Genomic DNA, 26,831 nt, shown 5'->3' on the forward strand with positions numbered 1-26,831 from the left:
TTAGGTTACCGTCTTAGGTATATTTGATAGCGCTTAATAACGTCGTAGTCACTGGGATCTCGAAAATTCGAAAGACATTAAATACCTTTGTTATTTCTAGAGCTACTTAATTAAAGTTTGCATAATAATGGCGCCTTACGTTATAAAGAAGCTTTCGCTAAGCCCCTTCTTAACGTACTTATATCTAGTTCAGTTGCTAACGACAGGGGTCATAATCTTATTTTACTTTTACTTTTATCTATATTAAGTACTATTTCGAATAATAGAACAGAATAGAATAGAATAGAATATAATTTATTCGTAAGCACAGACAATACATAATATGAAAGAAAACACAAAATAAGATTAATGTGCCACGAAATGGCCTCATCTCAGCATGTTGCTGGTGGCTTCTGGTGGCATAATATGTATTTATTAGCAGGCATCGGAGTTTTTGTCGCATGGTAAGACTAATAGCAAGCTATGGAGTCGACATTTGCCATAAATGTAAACTCTTATTCATACTCATACTCATGATTAATTTTATTTAATATGAGAACAGATTACTAAATAGTTACTACGTATATAAGTTTAATTTATTTTAATTTATTAAACCTCATTTGTTGCAATAAATGTATGTTTCAATTGGGCGAGTTGTACTTCACAACTCAAGCACACTATAGCAGATTTTTCATAGTCATATTGTAAATCGTTGTATGGCTCTATCCATGCCAAAATTGCAGCTATTTCTGGGTTAGGCATAATAATTAATTATGGAATATTTCACAACGTATTTACCACTTACAGATATAAATAACTACTACGTTTGCAATCACCAGTGATTGACACATGACAAATACTAATCAATTTTATCAGCGGTCAGTACCTACATGACATTAGGTCTTTCGCAGCGATGTAGTTTGTATAGTTGTATGTTAAAATAGTTGAAGTTATGAATTCATAATGTAATAGAAAAATATTTTTTTATATAATTCGACTAAGATAATATACACGACCGACCGCTCTAAAGGCATTTTAAGATAAATTAAATAAATGAGTATGAGTATGAATAAGAGTTTACATTTATGGCAAATGTCGACTCCATAGCTTGCTATTAGTCTTACCATGCGACAAAAACTCCGATGCCTGTTTATTAGGTATATTCCTATCTACATATAGATATAATTATTTTCTACAAATCTTAATCTATATAAATAAATAATATAATTTCGTACAAATACAGCAAGAACGAATGTAAATATTAAAGTTTTCGGATGTTTGAACTTTTCAGTTTTTAATAAAGATACTAACTGCCGTATTCGAACTTCAAGATATTCACAAGAGACGACACGTACTAGATCCATTCTAGATACGTTATAGTTTAGATTTCAACTAGTTCTCTTTTGCAGCGCAATTCGGGCAACAAATGTCACTTTTACGTTAGATAGAGTTAGATATCTATTAGATGTGAATTGGATCTCTAAGCCATATCTTGTGAAAATCGTTCACGAGTATCTCCAGAATCGCGCAAATGTCAAATTTGTCAGGTTAGATCGTAAACATATCGTTATCGTATCTTGGTGATGTCTAAAAGATATCTAACAGATGTATATTTCAAAATCCGAATCGGGCCCATAGTCGTATATTATGAAGTGAATCGTCTCTTACTCGTAAACAGAATAAATCATTAGGTAGGTGTTATCCGAAAATTAAGGCTTACGAAGGAAGGCAAACATCGCACCCAATAATAATTTCCAATAACCTCTCTAATTACTGTCTGATTGCTTACGTCATATTCCTCTTCTTCTCGCTAAATATTTTTTTGGAAAACTGTACTACAAGCTCACGATTTTATTATTTTTACTGGTCTGGAATAATATTTGTGATAGACATTGACTGATTACCTTTTCTTTGTGTGATCAATCAATTGGAAGTCTGGCCTGTGAAATAAAAGCCGAAATTGTACGGAGCGACAAATTACGCGTTCTGGATATAGATATCTGTACACATATACTTAACAGGCTTTTCGTAGGCCTATAATTTTATACACACACATGTTACTTAATGTAAGTACCTGCGTACGTAATAAAAATACAATATTGTTTTCTTTTAGTGGTTCCGTAGGGACCGTATCTTTATGTGGTAAACATTATCTCGTAAGTTCACTTTAGGTCTGAAAAGAACAAAAGTTCAAAATCTTTTCTTTATATCTCAATGTAACACGTTTTTAATGACTTTGATGACAAAAGCATATACTCGTATTGTTAAAACTTCTACCTCATTTACAATCCTTGTGTTGCGAACGCAACCTTTATATTCCTAATGCAGTAGCTAAACGCGGCCGTCGGGCTCGGCTAGTATTCGGAAGCTTTTTCTTAAGCACCAATAGGGGCGCTCCACATACTTTGTATCGCGGCCAATTAGAGGCACCTAAATTTAAACCACCTTTTGTACTGATCAAATATGTATTGCAAATCACTTTCTCATCAGCCTCCATACAATATCCACCACTTCTACATTTAACCGTTTTGGCAAGAACCCTTTGTAACCATTATCTTTGGAAGATTACATCAGTTTACTTTAAATCGAAGCTTTTTATTTGAGTCGTCGAGATCCTGACCTGGACGGCGGCTGCACTTGCTTTTAAGAAGTACCGAATAACAAACGAGACAATGTTCTTTTGTGCTTACGAAACAAAAGAAACAACGGTTTTCAACAAGAAAATTGTAGAGTAACTTTTATCAAAGTAACTGTTGTTGTTGTTGTACGCCTCCAAAACTGCAAGGCAAATACATATTACACTCATTAGCCTGTTGAAAATTAAATAAAAATGGTTATGCAATTATAATTTTGCATATCTCCTCGCCCGCCTCTATACCCTCATATTTCCATTCAATATGTTGCTATACACATGTTGACAAGTAATTATTAAATATAATACCAAATACTGCCTAGTATTATGAAGTATTTATTACACATATATATTTATGTTGCGGCACATTGCGGTTTGCGCATGATATTTTAAAATCTTAAAATCTCGTCAAGTGCGTTATCATTGTAATTGAAAATTGGCCGTAGTCGTCATTATCTCGGTTTCCATTCGTCGCCGGCGACGGAAGAACCCTCTCCAGAGCAACCCTAATACCCATTAAGGTATCCTTCTTATCACTCATTGATATCGTGAATAGGTACATTTCAAATATCTTTCCCATAATATCATTAGGCAATCGGCGAATATTGGTGACGCCTACGTTTGGTGATATTTTCGATGTATTATTCAGTAAGTACCTATTATGTTTAATGGCATATTTTATATATTAATGCAAAGTAAATCGAAAACTACACTTACTTCAAAATGTAGTTATAGATAGAAACAATTAATATAACTCAAAGCTGAGACTTCACAAATTAATAATTTGCAATTCGATAACTTAATACTTAGCTACCTATTGTAAATTCAGCGCCAAAGCACCAAATTATAAATATATTTATAGGTAATACATTAAATATTATATATATTTTATGACGTACTACATAGTAGCAATTAAAAATTAAAGAACATAATTACAATACTTCCAACCCTATCAGTCGCTATGAATACTTACACAGGTACTCTTATTTCCAAATAAATCGATATTGCCGTTTAATACCATAGCACTTTACGGGCGGTATTTATTTATACATTTACGTTACGGGCAACCGGCGGGTATACTCATTTGTGATAGGTCGGTATCTGGCGGTTCAAGGGTCGAGAGCGCCATCAGCGGTAATGGGGTCTCGCTGGATTGCCGCCGATTACCCCGCCATATTGAAATGTACCTCATCCACCATACCCATGCCAGCTTTCCGCACAAAAAGCGAGCCTGAGGAATTCTTAATAACTCTGTTGTGGAGTCTTTTGTGTTTGTTCACCCTATTGTGTTTCGTCAGTATGAATTGCTATTCTTAGGAAATGCTGAGTAAGATTGAAGATTAAACTTGACATTTTGCTGTAATATTTATCTTATGTTAATCTAACGATTGAGTAACTTTCAAAGTGAGTGATTAACCAGCTGCAAAATCGTATGGCCACTGTATTTATCCATGCAATTTTGCAGCTTGCTATACTTGCGGATTACCGATGTTTTAATTGACTGACCAGTGACAAGGTTGGCATGATGGAACTGGCAGACGGCGTCGGCCTCGTACCACGAGATGCGGTCCCTGAAGTAGCGGTAGAACACCGGGAACCCCTCCTCTGGCAGCACCCACGTGTTGCTGATGTTCACCTGAACCAACACACAGTCACTTGTTAGCATACGGTAAACGTCACAAAATTTGACATACTTTACTGCTTCCAAAAAATTACAAATTTACATACAAAGCTATAACCCTTCGGGTGGCAGCACCTCCGGTTGAACGGTAGGAGAAATGGCGCGGCCATTTTTTTAAATATGCCTCTGCGTGGCATAGGCCGCGACGCGGACACTCCCCTAATTGGCGGCGGTCGCGAGAAGGTTCGGTCATAACAAGCCCGTAATTTAACTAAACCCTCACTCAAAAAATAAAAATAGCTTAGTAAATATAAAAAAAGGTTGTAAAACACCACTATCAATTCGACGCAATCACATAAAAAATGCTTGATGTTCGTTTAATCGATCGGCAGTAATACCTAAATTATGAGTATTATCGTATTGAAAATTAAATCAAGGGGCCGATTTTAGAATTTCGACCACTCGATTTCGTGTATTTCGTTAAATAATATCTCCACTACTAGGCATTTAAATTCTACAAATAGAATTGAAATCGAGTGGTCAATACCAATAGATTCCAAATTTCTATCGCTCGTATTTCAAAAATTAGCATTTCGCCGTTTTCCACGAGTTTTCCACCGATTTTCGAGTGACGAAATCGAGCGATCGAAATTCAAAAATCGGCCCCCAAAGCGAATATGCAGGAATTATCGGTCGGCGTACCAACTGTTCCGCGAATTTATCTAAAGTAGAAATGTTTAATTAATTCCACTGGAGCGAAATACATCGCTTTCCCAAATAATTCAGAAGCTGTTTGCTGATTCCTAGTACACGACAAAATATCAACAATGAAATAAATTTCAATACAAAACTTAAACAGCAAAGCAATACAAATCCCATTATGTTTGGCAATAGACGACAAAGTCGCACTCAGTTAGGTGGAGTTGCGGCCAAGAGGGAAGTTTTGAAGTCAGTGCTACTCGAGCGCGCACGGATACCTATCGGAAGTTACATGCATAACCACAAACGGACTACAGCAGTATTCAGAAACGAAACACTCCAAAATAATATCAATTCAGTATGAATTATCAGTGTGCCAATGACTAAAATAATAGTGTACAAGACGCAAGCAATAACAATGCCTCAGAGACAGAAAGGTCCTCTACCGTCAACCAACGATCTAGAATCTAGATCGTTGGTTGACCTGGTGGAGGACCTTCATTCTAGATAATATCGCAGGTAACCCTTGTATAAAGCCTAGTGTACAAATGGTTGTTGTGAATATCCTTGGGGAGGTATTTAACCAGCAGTAGGTACCTATTCATCGTCGCCATCGTATACGCAACGCTACATTACCAATATTATTCTAGTAAGTGAAATGCGCATACGAGAATAAGGTCCTTTGAAAGTTACATGCATAACCGCGAGGACTGCTCGGTTAAGCGGAATGGTTCTGAAGTGCTCTTCAAACTGAAGCTATGTCTCAAGTTGGGCTGCTTACTCAGTGTGTAGGACATTATATGGTTAATCAGAGAGCTTGCATTCTCTGCGGACAATTTCATTTTAATTTAATGACGTTAAATGTACAAAGCTTAACACAGATAGCGAAGCAATCCAATACAAACAGACTTGACAGGTTAGCCTTTGTGAGTATACTTATAAAATTTTCAAGAGAAAAAAAAGCATACAATATAGAAACCAACTTGCTGAGTATATCATATTCCAACCACCGTCTGTAACAATCAGCAGTTATTAACTCCATTCAAAATGTATTAATCAGTTTGGTGCGATTCCACACATTGGGCTGCAAGGCGTGCCGAGCCAGTTGAAATAATCTACCCGCTGAATAGAATGGAGCCACTGATAAGGAAATGATTAATGAACTGCGCTGAGGTGGTTGACATTAAAACTTGTACCCTTCGCTCTTCGCTTCAAACTTAATGTGAGTAGTGATAGTGATCAACATAATTATTTATTTCATCGCATATAGAACTAGGTTATATTTTGATTAAGATTTTAGCGAATGTAGAATTTATCGTGCATTTTGCTCGCAAATAAATTACATCAGTCAGATATCATTCGCCCCTATTTCACCGCGGCGACAGGTGCGACAATTCGACAAATGTCATTATTGCTGACGTCATAGACATCCATGGGCTACGGTTACCGCTTACGATCGGGCGCGCCGTATTTCTGTTTGCCACCATCAATGTATTATTTAAAAAAAAACTTTATTATATCGGCAAAAAACAGGTATTTCTCTTTCGAAGTTTATGATGATGACAATTGGCACACGATTTAATAGAACTTTCGGTAATTCTTGACAGGAAATGAGTTCTGTGTCGGAATTTCGTGACAATTGTCGTGTTTCTTGCGACAATTGTCATTAGCTTCGCAAAATAAGTACTTATTTATTGGCGATATAATGGAGTTTTTTACAAATTAATATGTTGGTGGCAAACAAGCACACCGCCCGTCCGATGGTAAGCGGTTGCCGTAGTCCTATGGAGGCATGTGACGTCAGTAACAGTGATGTCGACAATTATCGCACCTGTCACCGTGGTGAAATAGGGGCCTATGTCAGTGTTCGTTCGAATTGACCTGTAAACTTAGGTTATATCTTAAGTTTTTATTGACTATTTTTGTAAGACTTAAATAAATAAAAAAAACCTCCTTTTGTCTTTCGTCAGTTGAAAATGCGTCTGCATTGCGGTTTCATTTCTCGGCCAACTCCACTTCAATATAGAGCCGTTGTGTTTCACCAACTTCACTGAAGCTAATTTCATATTCGCTTTTATCAGCTAACTTTCGGGTCCTATTTGAGTATGATATCTCGCGTCAGACGTGCAATAATACAAGTCAGTACAAACTTATAATTGGTGAATGTATTTTGACTTTACTAGACAAAACAATCCGGTTCTATAATTAATTAGCGTACCCTTCGTTTGGCTTTGGAGTCCAAACAATAGAGTATACCCAAAACACTGTTTTCAATCAAATAAATTAATTGCAAATCTTTGTTTTCGAAGCGGATTACTGGGAATATATATTTACTCGTAATATGGACTTCCTCAGTGATTCCGGATTATAGATTATAAGGGTGATTGAATATCTATGAGTCATGCTTTGTGGAATAATTCAAGTTACGTTAGAGTAATTAAGATAGCACTTAAGGCGATGTGTCGGGTCGTTTAAGGCAGGTAATTAGGCGTATAGCGTATGTAGTAGCGTAGGCGGAGAGGTGGGTCAATGAGCCCCCTAGGCGCTGGATGCGGACAGGGAGCGCGTTCCATTTAACGCTTACGCTTGACATGTGGTCGAGGTGATTGGTGGGTAACCGACAGTCTCAAGGCACCGGCGGCGAGGAAGGTACAGCTTGGCAAAAAAGAGTAGAAATTAAAAAGTTACAACCCTGTAGTGTCGTCCCGTTTTCTTATATAAATTGGTTTGAAAGAGACGACACTACAATGTTGCCATTTTTTAATTTGTACTCTTTTTTGCCAAGCTGTAGATAAAAGTATAGATATCTACTTAATCTCATTATAGTTATACACGGTTCCAGGAAGATGTGCATGTTAGGTACCTACATGTGAACATTAAGTCGATTGGGAATTGGTACGTAGAAATATACAGGGTGCATAACGTGCAATCGTTAACGCTCCGTAGCGAACGAATTGCAACTGCCACTGTCGCACTAGTGTGGAAGAGAGAAATTAATCTTAATTCATTATGAAAATTTTCTGGTTTGATATACAGTCGGCATCAAAAATATTTTAACACCTGTCTTTAATCGCTATCAGATAAATCGGAGCGGCCAACGTTAAATATATTTTTGACAATTTTGGCCGCTCCTATATATCTGATGTTGCAGTCGTACCTACGTTAGGAACAAAGACTTGTTTTACTATAGCAATAAATTTAATCATTTAAATAGGTTATCATTGTCTATTTGATGCTGACTGTACGTTATAATTTCACACTCAGACATAGTTTTTTTTTACAGTTGAACACTTGACTGTTAGTATAGTCGAAGTTGCTGTCGGAGATAATGATGATAATGTTATTAAATTAAATACGTATGTATAAACTATACATAACAATACAACATACTTTGTTGTATTTGTTACTGACCTCTTTGCGCAGTCTAGATTTGGGGCCCGATTCGGATTTTGAAATAGACATCTGTTAGATGTCTTTTAGACATCGCCAAGATACGATAACGTTATGTTTAAGATCTTACCTGTCAAATTACACATTTGCGCGATTCTGGAGATACTTTGAACGATTTCCACAAGATATGGCTTAGAGATCTAATTCACATCTAATTGATATCTAACTCTATCTAACGTAAAAGTGACATTGGTTGCTCGAATTGCGCTGCAAAAGAGAACTAGTTGAAATCTAAATTATAACGTATCTAGAATGGATCTAGTACGTGTCGTCTCTTGTGAATATCTTGAAGTTCGAATACGGCAATTGCATGATGCAAATCTCAATTATTATGGTCCCGAACTTGTTCTAACTTGAGTAACCACTTGAAGACTCATTGTTCAATTTATGGAGCTTATATGCAAACTGTACCTATCTTCATAGTTATAATTAGTGTACTTAATTTTGTGCGTTTAACACTCATAAAACAAAGTAAACTATTACAAAACTATAACAAAATACCTTTTAGTTTTTAGCGTAATATGCAACTTTCACGAAGAACTGTTAACGTAAGTTATGTGACATCGTTCATGAAATTGTTTCATTTTAAAAACAATTTTTTTAAAGATTAGGATACAAAGAAAAAATATTAAATAACATTATTGAAGTAAAGCTTAAACTTATTCTTACCGCTCGTCCTTGGACCGAGGCAAAAACCGCCAAAAGCGTAACGGATAACCACAACATTGCGTAGCCGCGCGTAGCGTCGTAGCGGCCGGTCGGTTCGCTCGCCTCCGCGGCACTGACGCTACGAGTCGAGCCCTACGCGCTACGACGTGCCGCTCGCGTGCCTGCCCGCCTCGACCTCGGTGCTTGGACCTTCCTTGTAAATTATGTAAACAAAGTATTCGACAGTAAAATGTGGAAGTACCTACCTACCTCCTGGTATATGTTTGCACGAAACGAAGGTCACTGAGGGAAACATACTATGTACTCTGGTAAATTATTGATAGGCTTAATTTATGGGACTGTTATTTCTTTTTAGCGTTCCGTACCCAAAGGGGAAAAACGGGACACCTATTACTAAGACTCCTCTGTCCGTCTGTCTGTCCGTCACCAGGCTGTATCTCACGAACTGTGATAGCTAGACAGTTGAAATTTTCACACATGATGTATTTCTGTTGCCGCTATAATAACAAATACTAAAAAGTAAGGAAACCTAGGTGGGCGAGACAGACTCGCACTTGTCCGGTTTTTTATTTCTAAAGAGACATTTTCATGGCTAAGGACCAATTGATCAGCCATCATAGAAAATGACAAATGTAGGACGCTTCGGCCCGGGCCCGCCCCGGTCTAACGTGAGTCAACCTTTATTATTATACCGCAATTTGCTTGATATGTATGCATATAGCAATGTCTACATATTTATATGGCTACGCCACAGCACTGATACCACTGCACACTGGCAATAGGAGAATGCTCTCACCATGCGCTGTACGTGAAGAATTAAAAATAATCTAAAAGATTTGAGAGAAAGTTAGGTAGTAGTTAAAACGTTTTTGAGAAATTACTGGTGACAAGAGAATCGCTCCCGGCCACTGAATATTTGTATTTTAACGTATTGTTCTTCAATTTGAAATGTCTGTAATAGGCTACATGACTAATTTTCTTTTATGGTATCAATCGATCGGGTTTGTTTTTAGGATCAAATGTCTTTTATGGTATCAATCGATCGGGTTTGTTTTTAGGATCAAATGTCTATATGGGACACAATGCATTAAAGTAACACAAAAGTCAGAAATTGTAGTCAAAGGCCGACAGTCGCACTTCACTCGCGAAACGCCCTATACAAAACGGCCAGAGGCCGTGACGTCATCGCCCATCTTGTAGTATGACGTATGGACAAAACAAGAAAATTGCGTTTTTGTCGGTGAAATATTTCGTTTATGTATATAGTTGCTATACAATATTTTTTTGGATGAAATGTAAGGAATCGAATGGTACCCTTACTTTTATCGTTTTTGGAAGTTAAAAAAAACTTAAATTTTGAAACTTTCAGGTTCTGTATTTTTGTAATTTTTCAATATTTTATTTTAATATCCACATTATTGTGATAAATTGCTCGTTTGCTATCTATTTTACTAGATTTTGTTATAAAATTCAACATGTGTCATCATCCCTATTCCAAATATGTATGTATGTCAGTCAGTCAGTCGATGTCAGGTCAGCACGAAGGTTAGAAACTCCGACAATCATTTATCAGGCGCTTTTTAAAGAAGTTGCGCAGTGTTTTTCTAATAGAAGAGTAGCCGAAGTCTGGAACTAAACATGATTTGATGTACCGTAAAACGGGGTGAGTAGGTTTCGCGGGGAGAGGTGGGTTATGAATGGGGAGAGAAGGCTTGAGAGGGGGGTGAGAAGGGATTTTAAGGCTACTGCACTGCTACAAAAATAATGTATTCCAATTTGAAATGGAGCTATAGTAATACGCATAATAAAAAAAATCGATCCAACAATCTTCCAAAATCACCTTTGTATGAAAACCCCTCTCACCCAAAATACGAGGCACTCGGGGTGAGGTGGGTTTTCCTCTTTATCGTCAAAGTTATGAAATGGAACTACCCAAAATAAAATAAAAACTAAAATACAAACGTCCGGAACACTTACATACACCATTCAGTTTTCATATGTAAAAATAAAATGTTATCGAGGTTTGAATTTCAGTTTTGACCCTACTCACCCCATTTTACGGTACCTATTTATATGAACCATAGCTATGCCCTACATTTGACTTTTTTAGATTTTTTGATTTTAGGGACGAAGACCGCTACGTCTATTTTCCTTACGTCTCAATATCTCTCACTCAGCAGTGGCTAATAGATTAAAAACTATTAGGCTTATTTGGTAAGGTTTAAAAAGATAACTAAACAACCTCCATCCTTTGATGTTGCTAGCCTGGCGGCTTGGACAGATAAAATTAATTGTTTACAGTACATATGGTGCTACTTTCCCGAACTCCCTTCGGTCGTGTTTTAATTTATCGCCACTCGTTTCGAATTTCCTATTTCCCGCACTTGTATCGTAAATAACTATTATGCTTTCATGTCATTGCAAAACTTTCTACACTCAAGTGCATTGATATAGTATAAATAACTGGATACCCAATCAGCCGCCAAAAATGGCAAATGGTTGATGTCAAAACAGATCATGCATTACTTTTTCGTTTAGTCTTGTTTGAAACGCTCAAATGTGAAGTTGTCAACAATTACGAAATGTGCCGTTAAAATATGTAAAAATAACAATGATAAAACAAGGAAAAAGGATGGAATGTATTTCTTTCGGTTAGTTCTTTGGATAGCATTACATAATTTATGTAATCTGGTGGTAATTTTATGGTTTTGAATAAATTAATTTGTTAGTACCAAAGAAGGGATGTTAAGGAACAAAAATCTAATGAGTCGATGTGAGGTCAATATTTTTTTATATTTTTATATGGAATTCATAAGAAATAATATTATGTTTAAATTCAAGATTTCCAAGAAAACCTATGCGACGTGCAAAGTGGACTGCTATTTAATTATAGCAAGAGATAGGGGTGATGCAGTTTTAAACAAGGCAAAACGGCACTTGTGTGTTCGGCCCATTTCCATGTTTCCGACATATACACCACCAATAAGGGCTTATATCGACTAACTGTAAATGCTAAACCTGTCGGAACACAGTGACAACCACAGGATTTTTTTTATAAAGTATAGGTAGACTTTATAAAAAAAATCCAATCAGTATCTAAATGTCCCCGTGCACCCGCGCTATGAGTAAATGTAGATCTTAAATACACAGTTATTTAATAAGTAGAATTTATTTCAAGGAAATTAGTATTTAAAGACGTATACTTACGAATTAAAAATTTAATTTGTTTGAATTTGAACCACGAATTAATTTTATTTGAGCTCCCGATTAAATTAAATTTGTTTTATTTATTACTTCAATTGGTTTTCCTGTACAGTAATACATATTAAAGTGTACCAAAGTGACTCCATTCGTTCATTATTCTCGTTTGACGTTGTTTGACGTAAATACGTTACGTTTAGTGCCATCGGACTAAATTTTTTAACAGTGTTGGTACTTATGTTTGCAAATTTGACACTTAATGCTTACGACATTAAGCTCTTTTCTGTACGAAACATTTATCTTGACTCAAAATTTACGTAAGCGTTTTTATCATCAATGCAAATGGTGCGAAACGTCATTGGGATCCACATTTCTTGACGTTTTTGTTCTGCTTTGTGTGTCTATTTCTTTTATATTAAGTCAGTGCTCAAGTGCAATGTAAACATGTCACTTTGTATAGAATTTTCACACAACGCCACCCGTTTCCATTGCCTTGGAGTGTGAGGAATGGCCAACCGGCACGTGACGTCACGTGTCGCGACAATGGCGGTGCGCTGACAAGGCGCCTTAGGCGGAGGAGCTGTACTTATACAGTATTCGTGGAGAATTTGTGTCGAGCACAGACATATTTTAAAATAGATACTATTTTGAAATATTTGCGTTTCTAAACTATATATTATATTACGATGCACTGTCACCCTGAAATCTATCCTCGCTGCTTACCATGGTTAGCTTTATTCTTAATTGTGATATGGCCTGATTCTATAAACTAAATGGAATTTTTATTTTTAATATGCAGAGGGCAATAAATGGGTAATAAATTTGTACCTTGTTTAATATACGCTTATCTCTTTAACCCTTTTTCAGGACACACAGGTTTGTATGATAAATGCATTTGAAAATGTATTTGCTTCTGGAAAAAATACCATAAATTACAAATCAGCTTATAATAATATACTTAAATAAACATAGTTGTATTGAAATCGCGACACTTTGCACGTCTACTTCAATATATATCTGTACTGTAGTAACACTCCGGAGACGCAAATGATAACGTACAGATCAAAGGACGTTTTGAGCTTAAGAATGTAGCCGTCTAGTAAATAGAATACCATTTACTAGACAAGGACCTTTGTTTGTTCGTTAAAGACGTGTTTGTTCGTGAAACCGCGTACAAATTCATGTTTTTATGCACGAAACGCCACTTTGTAAGCTTAGTCTAATCAGGAGTAGTAAAACCGAAAAGGTTTCACCCAGCGAAATGTGTTAACTGATTTATATGTCATGTATGTATAAAGGCATACCACTAGCCACTAGCTGGCATCCCCAGTGTAGTCGAGGCAGAGGCAGGGCGCCGTGGTGGAATGATATCGATCCCAGTGTGCCCTCACGAACGGCAAAGAGGATGAAACGCCGGAGTGGGTTTAGTGGGTAGGGCCAAATTCTCCCCTCCTCTCGCCAAGAGAGGGACAAGGAGCGGCGAGTCCCACACACCGTGCGTAAATGCATTCCCACTCCGTCAAAAAAAAAAAAAGAAGGCCGAGAAAGAGATGGCGGGACGACTTGCATGCATTCCAGCGGGATTGGCGGGATCTTGCTCAGCACAGGGAGGATTGGAAAAGGAGAGGGGAGGCCTTTGCCCAGCAGTGGGACACACACATAGGCTACAAAAAAAAATATGTATAAAGGGCCGATTTTTGAAATGGGGCACTGAGATTACTCAAGACTCAGGTTTTGTTCAAAAAAAATATTGCTCTTCAAGATATTAAAGTAGGGATTGGTTGGGTATAAAACACTTCGGTTCCATAATTTAAAACCCAACATATGTAGCTGATAAAAGATATGTTATTATACAAGCCATTAGTTCAAGAATTATCTTTTGCCATTATCACACACGGACCGACAACTTGCGGCAATTTAACTCAATAATTACAGCGAATAATACTAATTAAGTTGTGAGGCTTAGTTGATACCTATTGTAAAATTCTGAATAACTTTGAAATAATTCACTGTTATATAATTACGCATTTATAACTTCCGGCTGCTCTAAATGGGTTGATCACTGCAACTTCTAAGCTCGCTACTCTCGCTAGTAAAAAACCTTAACTGCCGGCCTGTGTGGTCAGCAGCCTCGAGCTGAACAGCGCGTTGTTGCAGCGGAGAACCCTGCCCGCGCATCGCTCCGGGCCGTGTCGTTTGCCTATGTCGCTATAACTTTTTTCATTAAATCGACCACACTTTTTGGTCAGTGTTAAATATTCCTGAAACAATTCCAATTACAGTTTCAGTATTAAATAAGTTAGGTCGGTATTATAATTGAAATGTTCTACGGGTCAGATTTATGAGCGAATAATTTATTAATAAATCATAAAAAAAACTTGACATTTTGTATTACAGGTGTAATACAACCAAGATTATTGATATTATAAAATGTTCTTTCTTATGCTCAATTCATATTTATTTGTGTGCTTTATTGTACTGTAGTCATTTCGTAGAAAATGGAGGAATTTGCGTAGTAATATTTATCAAGGCTACATTAAAAGCAATGTCGGTACTTTGATGTCTGATCATTTTGGCGGCGCCCGATCTCACGTACTGGATCTCGAGCTATAACCTACTGTTTACGTGATACGACTCTATAATGACCTCTTTAGAACATATCAAATATTTTTGCCTGACGGAATCATCAAATCACCTTAACATGTTTTTCCAATCAGGGCATTAGGTACCTACGTTTTATTTTTGTGCAATGCATTTAATTTTTAAAGTGGATTTCCCGAGTTTAAATGCATAAAATGTATTTGTGTAGATTTCTAAACCACAGATATTATGCAAATGCTTAGACTATATGCTACGATTCCCAACAACATTTGTGTGTTTGAAACATAAACTAACACAGCATAATTTTATTTTAAGACCTCAGTTGTGGGTCAGTAACTGCACCGCTAAACACTAATGGCTCGTATGCAATATGGCTTAAAAGTTCTGTTGCCGTTCCCACATGCAGTGAAACTACCCTCGCACGCTGATTATACTCACAAAGTTAAGTAATAAAAGACTACATTATATTTCACAGCGAACATTTTGGTATTCGGCGTTCTGTTAAAAGCTTTTGAATTACTAATATCGGAGCGAAAAGGAGTGCCCGGGGTGATATATTTTTATCTCGGGATTGATGCACAATTACCGCATTTCATTAGATATTTATGCAACTGCGCATTTTCAAAGAGCAGAGAAATGTACCGAATATTGCCACTGGGTTTATTTATGACGTTAAATATGCCTAACACAATAAACAATGCAGGCAAGTCACGGTTTTGATGTGCATTTTTAGGGTTCCGTAGCCAAATGGCAAAAAACAGAACCCTTATGGATTCGTCATGTCTGTCTGTCTGTCTGTCTGTCTGTCTGTCTGTCTGTCTGTCTGTCTGTCTGTCTGTCTGTCTGTCTGTCTGTCTGTCTGTCTGTCTGTCCGTCCGTCCTTATGTCACAGCCACTTTTTTCCGAAACTATAAGAACTATACTGTTGAAACTTGGTAAGTAGATGTATTCTGTGAACCGCATTAAGATTTTCACACAAAAATAGAAAAAAAAAACAATAAATTTTGAGGGTTCCCCATACTTAGAACTGGAACTAAAAAAAATGTTTTTCATCAAACCCATACGTGTTGGGTATCTATGGATAGGTCTTCAAAAATGATATTGAGGTTTCTAATATCATTTTTTTTCTAAACTGAATAGTTTGCGCGAGAGACACTTCCAAAGTGGTAAAATGTGTGTCCCCTCCCCTGTAACTTCTAAAATAAGAGAATGATAAAACATATGATAACAAAAATATATGATGTACATTATCATGCAAACTTCCACCGAAAATTGGTTTGAACGAGACCTAGTAAGTAGTTTTTTTTTAATACGTCATAAATCCCCTAAATACGGAATCCTTCATGGACGAGTCTGACTCGCACATGGCCGCTTTTTTTATCTGTAATTAAATCAATATTACGGGACAATCGACCTAATCCCACAGTTAAGTAGTTCAATAAGGTTTGTATTGTGATTGTGAAAAAGTAAACCTTTTATGATCGGAATACGATATAAGACCGAAAGTAGTCTGTAAACCTACATCAGTCAAGAAATAATGGGCCTTTTGACCCTTAAAACGGCGCGAGATAACAATAGCCGAGGAAGTTAGTCCATTTCTGCGACTTCCCTTCGAAACGTGACCGAAATGCAAATCGTGTGTATGCCGAGGCATAAACACTGCGGCGAAGTGTACGCGTAATAGCGTTTATACATACCTCCTACCTATATGGGTGCAATATTGGAACAATGTAGTTATATCGCGACTATTTTATGAAGTTATTTTCTAACAGAAAACTCCAAACGATTTTGCACTTTGTAACACTAGACTTACGACTGAAAAGTTCCTGAAGTTACTACGAATTTGAAACCTATCTGTAGTGGTTACACAAAACTCTACCAAAACAGTAATAACGTCGTATCGACTATTTGGAGCGGCGAAGTATGATTGCAAATTTTACTCACAAATACGAGTCTCGCTTTGTTGATGGCTGGAGTTTATTAGTCAGCCGAGGAGTGCTCCTCGGACATTGCTATTATGCAAGCCCGCCCTTCAAACCCTAATTAAGTCAAGTATTGAAATTGTAGCTGTACCCACTTCACTGGAATGAATTTGTGAGTTTTCTGAATACTTTATTAGTACATACATACATACCAACCTAGGTGTTTGCATGTGTCATTCTACAAATTTATAGTTTTTTCCTTTTTACAGAGCAGTAGGTGATGCAACATCTTTTTTTATGTATATAGGTTTTTTAAACTCCCAAATCGACCATGTTATGAGTATAAGATAAGAACAATGTTAGCTGCTTCTTATAGTTCCTGTTTTCCTCTCATTGCCCCATTTCGAAGTAACATCCTGTAATAGTACCTACACTTGATAAGTCTTACTTGCAGAACAGAAAGCAAGGAAGCGGAAATCTGTTACAAACTAAACAGCTTATTAACGCTCTGTTGGAACGTTGAAGATTAAGATGTTTGGGGTACTTTGTATCTCTGTATACATACCTACAAATTACAACTAGTTAGGAAACAAATCAAATTATTTGATTTATAATTATGTCCTCATATATTTGAGCACAGGTTTTTATTTTGTTGGGGCAATTAATTAATTTATAAACATTTTAGTAACATGAGCACTGTAAGAACTGAGAACTATTTTTTCTACTTTGTCTTGGTATTTCTCCTTTGAGGACATACTCTTACGAAGCTACCATAAACATACACTAGTCCTTATACTTATAGTTAAGTAAGGCCTATTAATTGTATAATAACTGTTTGCAATGGTCTAGTCAGCATCGCCACTTAATATCTCTTGCGTAATTTGCCAAGACACAATAGCGGTTAGGTACAGGCTCTCTACATTATTATTTTTTTAGATTTTATTTATTGTATGCATGTTAGTCTGTAAGGCAGGGCTTTTATTGCCTGAAAATAAATTATTTTTGATTTGACATCGACGTTCAACAAATTTTATTTACTCACAGCAAACAATTGTTATTGTTACACTCGCTGGCCCACGCGCACGGCTTCATGACTGAGACTAACGAAGATATACTCATGTACCGACTGATGACCGACGAGCCTAATAAAGCCCTGGAAAGTTCGGTCGCGCACCACGCGCTCGTCGTCTACAACCGCATCTACTGCTCCGGGTCCTTCATCGGAAGCAAGGTTGTACTCACCGTGGCCAGCTGCTTTCACGAGGAAACAGCCACGGAGACTATTTACGTCAAGTATGGAGTTAGAAACTATATGGATATAGGGTTAGTATGAACCTAATACATAAACTTTATACAGGTTTTCAGAAAATGTACAATCGGCGATTAAATAGTCAATTTTATTAATGAGCTTATGTCTGTCCGGCTGTTCTATTCTATATATATTACTGATCACATTTCTCAACCGATTGGTTCTCATAAAATTTTGTGAGGGGTTTAATAGGTACCTACTTCTTTTTGATGATTCCGAGACGTGGGGATTCGCGGAGTCTACAGCTCAAAAGGGCACAGTTTACAATTCTCACCTAAGGTTTTCGTATTAAAAAATCCTTGTTGTTTTTCTAACACTCCTAATTATGTGTACCTATTGAAGAAATTGTTGTCATGTATTAGTTTAGAACAAAATTAAGTTTAGAACAATGTAATTCTTCTGTCCAGACAGGTTGTTGCTGTGGTTGAAAAAAAAGAGCATGAATTTTTCCAGTACAAAAGCTACCTGGACAACGATATCGCGTTGCTAATACTCAAGGTAAGGTCAACATTGAATGTGATTTTAAGTTCTCATCTTTATTCACTGATCAAAGGTATATTTTAATCTATGGCGACTGTATAGTACTATACGTACAGTCACCATAGATATTATGCTTGGTAGGTATTAATTTTCTATTCATTTGTTTGTAGACACACGTCAAGTTCGATTTGGGTGCGAGAAAAAGCGTTTTACTCGCGCCAGGGACTACAGTACCGAACCTTAGTTTTATCTCGGTAACGGGGTGGGGAAAGGTACCTATAAAATCCTATTTATTAATTGTTAACATAGTGTTATTATTGATTGTGGAAGGGTTGTTAAGTGTAAGAGAATCAGTGCTGACCGCACCATATATTTTATGGCAATTGTTTATGTTAACTTTTGACAACTAGAGTGGCAATTATTAGAAGTAAGAGTCTCCAGCATGCTCGGCCGAATTTCACCTTCCCATACAAACAGAGTTTCGTTCTCATTTTAAAACTACGTGTTGGATTGTAATGAAACTTTGCACATACAATGATATGAGGTATATCTAGTTCTGTAATTAAATAGTTTATACAGCTCCAGTTTATAAAACAAACGAAATACTGCCGTATTCGAACTTCAAGATATTCACAAGAGACGCCACGTACTAGATCCATTCTAGATACGTTATAGTTTAGATATCAACTAGTTCTCTTTTGCAGCGCAATTCGGGCAACCAATGTCACTTTTACGTTATATAGAGTTAGATATCTATTAGATGTGAATTGGATCTCTAAGTCATATCCTGTGGAAATCGTTCAAGAGTATCTTCAGAATCGCGCAAATGTCAAATTTGACAGATTAGATCTTAAACATATCGTTATCGTATCTTGATGATGTCTAATAGATGTCTTTTCAGAATCCGAATCGGGCCCTTAGAGCAGTTTTTGCTCTAAGGGCCCGATTTGGCTGACAGCTTTGTATGAAAAACTTAAATTCGCTGCATATATTTTATTTTTAAGACTAATTAATTGAGCATTGAGCAGAAGTCAATATCAGTGAGAAATAAATAGGTTTCCGATTTATTTTTGACACTCAATCTTTACGAGCATATTCTGCTCCATCTAGTTTCAGTATATTGCAACAATCATGTAAAAGCAAGATTATGAGACTTATTTCGCCATCTATGACAACATACCGTGTTCTGTTGGTGTCGTGATGTTAGCATTCCTGAGTAATGTAGAACTTCGCGTATTCTCGCAGAGATGGCGTTATATTCAAAGTTTCAAATAGGCGGCCTAATCGACGAACAGATAACTGAATTGATACCTATTACCTACTATAAATTTATGGTTTTGCTTATATAAACCTTCTGTAAACTAAATTATACTGATAAATTATTAAAATTGCCTAGGTATTATTTATTTCTTTATTAATTTCCATAATTTATCAATACCTATATAACGATTCTCTTAAAGTCAACCTACGCTAATTCTGCACCGTGTTTGATAGCACAGAGTGTGCAAGTGTTATTTTAAACGTCGTAATTTCATTGAAATTTGACGTAACACTTCCACACTCTTTGTTACCAAACATGGTGCAGAGTTAGCTTAGCCTGACTTTATTTAGTTTGATGATGATTTACAGGAAGTTAGAAAAGGTCAAGAAAATTGCATTCTTGAATCGGTTATGCAGCTGATAGAGCAGGAAGAATGCGTAAAGACCTACTCAGATGTCATCACCTCCTCAATGTTCTGCGCGAAATACGACTTAGTGAGTACCTACCAAGTTGTAGTCCATAGGTTTATGTATCTATTTGTTCGAAAGATCATGCCTAACTAATTTGTAGAATTTTCATTAACGTGTAACCGTCTTATAAAGAGAGACCCTTCTCATTGCCCCGGGTTGTAGGTCACTAAGACATCTATTACTGTAAAAGAAATTGGTCTGAAACTTCCTCCTAAATATCCATGTCAAATTTCAGCGCTTTCTGCCACTGGGACGGATATATGGAGAAACAGAGAAACAGACAAAAGGACATGACAAAATATAGTTCATAGTTAACTACAGTGCCCTAAAACATATTTCATATCATAGTTTGGTTTGGTTTGAGTGTCGGTTTCTTCCATCAGAACCGTGGTCAGTAAAATTCGGTTAAAAATCTAATAGAATCAGCTAGTCTCGACCATTGTTTTGTAAGGGTTCAACTTACATCCAGACTTTTTGAAATAATTGCGAAATAGTTTACATTCACGGTTCACGAAGAACACAAGATCGCTGATTTCCCCGAAACCATTAGTTTTCACTATAAACGTACATGAGGGTTAAATCGAATCGGCTTCTAAAAAAGCGCTACCGTATATTAAAGCAACATTTAAACAATCTGTTTCATGAATTCCAGCTGAATCGCCTGAGTGACAACGGGGGCGCAGCCCTATACAAGGGTATGATCATGGGCATCTCCTCGTACGGCGCCAATCTCGAAGACGCGCCTCACATCGCCTTGTTCACCAACGTTTCCTACTTTTACCAGTAAGTACCTAAGGAAAAGCTACTCTTTTTAGAATCACTTCCTATCTAGCTTTGTTTATAAACGCGGGTTTATTAAAGTTAAAACCCGGTTCTGGTAATTGGCTGAAAACCCGGTTTTTCCGGTTTTTTCGATTTCGGTGAAACCGAGTGTGTGACCCCTAGGTATAATGCACTTGGAGGCCGATTAGGTTTAACTATTTGTTAATCTTGTTATGATTAGACCTTGATTGATTAGTGCGCGCGAAATGTACTGGAAGCCGGAAGTAATAAATATAATCAAGTCTCACTAGCTTGTATCAACAGACGCAAAACAGTCGAAAAAGATTTTTCCGATTGTAATTTACTAAACATATATATTTTCAGATGGATCAAATTGAATACTGAGAGGTTGTTGAAAAAACATTGTTCGCAAGAAGTAAGAGACGTACTGCATACTGTGATACCAGATTACTGAACTGATATTAGGTTTTAATGAAGTATTTGAGAAGTGGTCTGAAGTAAAACTTTCTGCTAATATTTACGTAAAAATTTTTTAGATAAAGATAAGATAAAAGATTTTTATTCGTGATGATCACAAAACATGTACGGACATGTACAGACAACAACAACAGCAAGAAAATAAGAAATTAATAAGTGTGCATCACGAAATAGAGCCAACTCAGCATAATGCTAGCTATAAAGCCAGCGCTGTTCTTCCGTAGGGCCCATTCGGTGGTGCTGGTGGTGTTCAGCATAATCAAAAAACAACGATATTATAATATTTATAATAGACGTGATTTATATTTTTACATGTAGTATTAAATGTTTTCTAGGTCAAATACGACCTCACGCGCTAGTTATTTTTCTGTAGATTTCTCATTCTCAAGTTTTATTTAAAATTTTAAAATTTGTAGATACTAGTCATAAAAAAAATACCACACTAGCTTGTATAGGCTATCTTCATTCTTTAAAAACTGATGAGTAGGTATTAAGTTGCACAAGAGTGGAAGTATAATTTGATGCAAATTTTGAATTGATGGAATTCTCTCACGTTGGTTAGTAGAATTGACTTTTTAGTGATGATTTTGAATCAGTTATGCGTATATTTTAATAGAATAGCATTAATTTCGATTTGGTTTGTAATGCTTTACAGTTAGTATTTTCTACACGCTGTTGTGGTGAAAAGTGTTGTGTTTCACTCGTAGCAAAGTTCGTTTAGCTCTGGTGCCTAGAAAACCTAGCAAAGCTCAAGATTCTACTTTTCAAACCATTCGCTATACTCGTGGTCCCAAAATTGCAGCAGTTTCGAAAAGTCAAACCTTTCGCTTGCTTAGGAGTTAAACAACAACTTTGCCTCCATGTGAAACAACTGTTTCAACAACATCGACACGTAATGATCACACACGGAAGACCAGCGCTGCTGCTGAGATGGGGCCATTTCGTGACACTTTATTTTCACTATGTTCTTTTTGTGTAATTATGTATATTGTCTGTGTGTTTCCGAATAAACTATTCTATTCTAATTCTAGTTTGATAAAATCTAACTAGGTCTTCACGGTTTAAATATGTACATAGTAGGCATATTGTTAAGATTGAGTTCTTCGATGACTGGTGTTTCTGTAAACGCTTATTTATTATATAGGACATAAGTAATAATAATACTGTGTTTTATATAAACTTCCTTAATTTTTTTACATCACAATTGACAACATCACAAGTCAGCAACAAAGAGCACGTAAGGTTAAATTAAATAAATTATTATAGCACCTTTTCGTTAAATACTATATTTACATTATTTATCTTTCGTCATACCTACGATAGGTACTATATACCATATACTAAACGATATCTTTGGAATGAGTTTAATGCTTCAGTCATCAAAACTTTTATCACATGCATTCGTTGTTAAGATAAGCTATATTTACAATGTCTTAGTTATTTTCATCTTTGTAAAAGTATAATTATATTCTACTATTGTAAGAGCACTGGAATAGAATATACCCTGTTGTAGAAGCAGCTATCGGTGGAGTGAAAAGGGAGTGCAGCACGATGGCAAAGAGGCCGATTCTGATTTAACAATTTATTACGGTTTTGATCTTGCTATAATACGACCTTGACGTTCGCTCGGGCTTATTTCTCTTAAGATCAAAGTAGCAATTTTTAAACTACAATTCGCCTCAAGGATTATGTGCGCACCCGGTTGGCAAGCCACTACATGTGGTCCAAACATAGCTCCTTAGGAGAGCGCGCGCGCAGGGCTTGTGCGCCGGCGTCGCTGCACCAGGGCTCGGAAACCATTTTATTTTTCAAACCGGTTTCGTGATTTCTTTTCCGTTTGCGGTTACCCGTTAAAGAACTGTTCTATTGTGACACTGATTCATGTCAAATTCGTTCGCCTTCCGTATTTGCGGAACGAAATTAACCGGTTAAATTAAAAATATCTAAGCGAGATAGAACGAGTAAGTATTGCTATCTCTTTCACGTATGATAACGAGTTTAACCGAGTTTCTCCGAAAGCCAAGAGTAACCGGTATTAGGTATCGTTCCCTGCGAACCATAAAATTCCGTTCCCTCTTCTTACCGGTTAGGAGAGAGAACTTAATTTTTTAGTTCGCGTTCCATCAATTAACCGGTTTTTAAAGAACGAAATAATATAACGGTTTTGGAACGATATTAACAGGTGTTTCAATACCGGTTCCGAGCCCTGCGCTGCACCAATGGGATCACGAACAGCATTACCCCGCTGACGGACACGAAGGCTCCGGCCCCGATGAAAGTGGGCATATATGAGCCTGTTGCTTGAACGAGCCATCCTGAAATACAAAATAAATGAATTAATACACGTTTCATCGTTGTGTAGGTACTCTGAGTAATTAATATAGAGCTCTTAGAATATATTTTCGCGTCCATAAAAGAAAAAAGCATTATCTAAGTAGTTGACAGAATAAAGTTTTTTTTTGTATTTATATTAAATCACTTTTACTAACGCCATGTAATGCATCCTCTCCAAACAAAATTTTAAGCTGTTTCTATAATCACAACATAATCTAAAATTCACCTGCAAGAGGCGCGCCAAATAGTGAGGCGATGCCTTGGAAAAATAGCAAGAGCCCAAAGGCATTAGTCAGTTTCGCCATTCCAAAAAGATCGACCAGTACCACCGACGTTAACCCCACGTATGCTCCGGACGTGAAGCCGTACATAGCCGCATACATGGCTAGACCCCAGAACTCTGTGCACACTGCTGCTGAAGCCATGCCTGCAATGAGACGATATTTATTAAGAGACATCGAAAAATGACAGACTAATCTTAAGTTTTCATGCCAAATGCTATGTCAAGTATGAGGGCTATACTTGAAGGGATATGTAAGATATGCATTGTTACTGCCAAGTTAATGCAAACTTAATGTGGTCGGAGACTATGAGTGAAAGGCCCAGGACCCTTATTAGTCGTCAAACCAAAATAACAATTTACAAATACAGTACCATATTAGGAAAAATAAGTAGCACTAGAAGATTCTAGAAGATTTAATTTGTTGTTTCATATTTTAGATATTTTTGGTAGTATGTTGTGTTTAACGAACGATATAAGTATAGAAATACCCCGTTTATGATGAAGTTTATGTCAAATTTTATGATCGTTATATATTTACTAAATAAGGCACATAAATAAGTACTTACTCATGCCAGCTATCGTGAGGCACACGTTGTACACCATCAACCGATTTACCCAAGGTTTGTCGCTGATAAAGCCGAGAACTATCCTTCCTACTAAAGTAGCCGCCCCCATTACAGAAATTAAACGTTCCGGATTTTCGATGCCCAGCTCATTGCTCATGGTCACAGTATAAACATAAGGTATATAAAATCCTATATTAGTCAAAATGTTTGATACAGAGAATAACACAAATATGGGGTCCACCAATAGAGATACATCGAGCATTTCCGAAAACGGCGACTTAGACTCTTCGTCTTCGGTCATAGTCTGAATTCTTACTGGAGATGAAGCCCGGAATTTCGTGAGGCTTGTCATACTTCCTTGATATAATACATCAGGTCTGTGCATGATGCCGCTGCCACGTCTAGAATGCGGCTGCGGCTTAGACTCGTGGGATTTGTTCAGAGCGGGCTGCGAGAAAGTTAGTCTAGCCACATCGCCGTCTTCCGTACGTCCGTTTGGTCGAGCCATATGCTCAGTACTTTGAGACTTATTCAGTACCAATTTCTTTTGTTTTATAAGCATCGGTTCGCTGGCCGGTGTTTTTGGCACTTCGGGTACTGGTAGGAACAGAAAGCCTAATGGAATGCAGTTTAATATAAGGGCACCTATAATGACCAAGGCACCTCGCCAACCGTAGCTGGAGATTAGACCCTTTGTTAAATGCGGAAAAATAAAGGTTCCAAGTCCTGAACCACACACTGCAATGCCTGAAATAAAAGAAAACAAAAAGCTTGATACACTTACTTACATACACAGTTAAGACAAAAAATAAAATCATCTCAAATATCAAATCTCTCTCTGATTGAAGCTTATAAACAAGCTTAGGTACCCGTAGCAAGACTCCTATACCGCTCGAACCAGACGGTGACGCTGACGATGGCGGGCAGGTAGATGAGCCCGCAGCCGAAGCCGGTGCCCACGCCGATGGTTAAGATGAGCGTCAGCACGTTGCCCGCGAAGGCCGACGCGATGATGCAGGCCGCGGCCAGAAGGCCTCCAAACACCGTCACCAGTTTGCAGCCCCAACGGTTCACGAGCGAACTCGTTAATGGGCCTGGAATAGAAGTCTGAATACACTATGGCTCCTTTACTCAACAAGCATAACTGTAATATAAATCTGGTCAAAATTTAATTTAGTGATACTCACCTGAACTGAGCGTGATCGCACACAGTATTGAGACGATCCACGCAGTCTTGCTTTCGCCCTCTTGGAAATAGCCCAGGAACTCATAATATAAAACGCCGAATGAATAAGTCAGCCCGTCAACTGGAACATATTCATATTTTCATTTTTCATATTAGGTACTACTTAATTTAGGGGATATATGATCGTCGTTCAGGATCAGACTTGCGCTAGGTATCACTTAAATTCCATAAAAAATGAATGTTAATCAAAATCTAAGTACCTACTTGAATTTCAGTGAATATATAGTAATAACTTTAGTGTACTTAATATAACTTTAACCAATAATTATCCAACCTTAACATTAAACATAAATAAAACATTAAAAGTACATTATTAGGAAAATCACGTCAACAGGCCCGAATTACTTCTGTGGTAATAGATAAACACCTGATGTCAAATACAGCAAATACTCACTGACTATATGTATCATGAAGGAGGCGAAGACCACGACCCAGCCCCAGCCGCCGTCGGGCGGCGGCGGCGGGCTCTCCGAGCTCCTACGAGAGGACACCGGCTCCTGCGCACCCTTCCCGTTGACACTCTCCACCTCGTGAGACATCTTACTACAATTTATTAATCACTTCACTTCTTCTGTCTAACCAATATATTTACTATATTTAGCTTATAAGTTATGATTTTTGGAAGCCAGTGATATATAAAATCTCCTAACAGGTATGAGCTTTGGTTGAACAAATAAAATGATCAGTCACTAAATGCAACAGTGGAAAGATATGGACGAATGGTTAAAATAAATCCGCGATCGACAATCTATGAAAATATATAATATTAAATAAAATAAAAATGTTAGCGAAAGTTAAAATTATTTCAGAGACAGCGTATACGACGTTTACGTGGCTTCAGACAACTA

At 37.1% G+C, this 26,831-nt stretch overlaps 3 protein-coding genes across 3 annotated transcripts in view; 1 reads left to right on the top strand and 2 right to left on the bottom strand.

Moving 5' to 3' along the window:
- Nucleotides 1-9,193, bottom strand: part of LOC134647861 (uncharacterized) — a 45,025-nt gene extending 35,832 nt beyond the window's left edge. Inside the window, exons 1-2 of the mRNA XM_063502201.1 lie at nt 9,051-9,193; nt 4,118-4,247 (exon numbers count right to left, since the gene is read on the bottom strand). Of these exons, the coding sequence (XP_063358271.1) occupies nt 4,118-4,247; nt 9,051-9,107 (187 nt within the window). The 5' untranslated portion in view covers nt 9,108-9,193. The remainder of the gene's footprint in view (nt 1-4,117; nt 4,248-9,050) is intronic.
- A 7,197-nt stretch (nt 9,194-16,390) lies between these two features.
- LOC134647868 (trypsin-like) lies at nt 16,391-21,574 on the top strand. The gene is made up of 7 exons (XM_063502213.1): nt 16,391-16,946; nt 17,819-18,097; nt 18,491-18,581; nt 18,734-18,835; nt 20,193-20,318; nt 20,947-21,077; nt 21,441-21,574. Exons 1-7 carry the CDS (start codon nt 16,939-16,941, stop codon nt 21,529-21,531), a joined length of 828 nt encoding a protein of 275 aa, XP_063358283.1. The 5' UTR covers nt 16,391-16,938; the 3' UTR covers nt 21,532-21,574.
- Nucleotides 21,575-23,741: 2,167 nt separating this feature from the next.
- Nucleotides 23,742-26,530, bottom strand: LOC134648176 (monocarboxylate transporter 13-like). The gene is made up of 6 exons (XM_063502657.1): nt 26,378-26,530; nt 25,925-26,044; nt 25,607-25,831; nt 24,738-25,484; nt 24,115-24,315; nt 23,742-23,869 (listed from the first exon to the last, which is right to left on the bottom strand). Exons 1-6 carry the CDS (start codon nt 26,520-26,522, stop codon nt 23,742-23,744), a joined length of 1,566 nt encoding a protein of 521 aa, XP_063358727.1. The 5' UTR covers nt 26,523-26,530.
- Between the last annotated feature and the right edge of the window lie 301 nt (nt 26,531-26,831).

Source organism: Cydia amplana, chromosome 5 (assembly GCF_948474715.1).
Source record: "Cydia amplana chromosome 5, ilCydAmpl1.1, whole genome shotgun sequence".
Lineage (NCBI taxonomy): Eukaryota > Metazoa > Arthropoda > Insecta > Lepidoptera > Tortricidae > Cydia > Cydia amplana.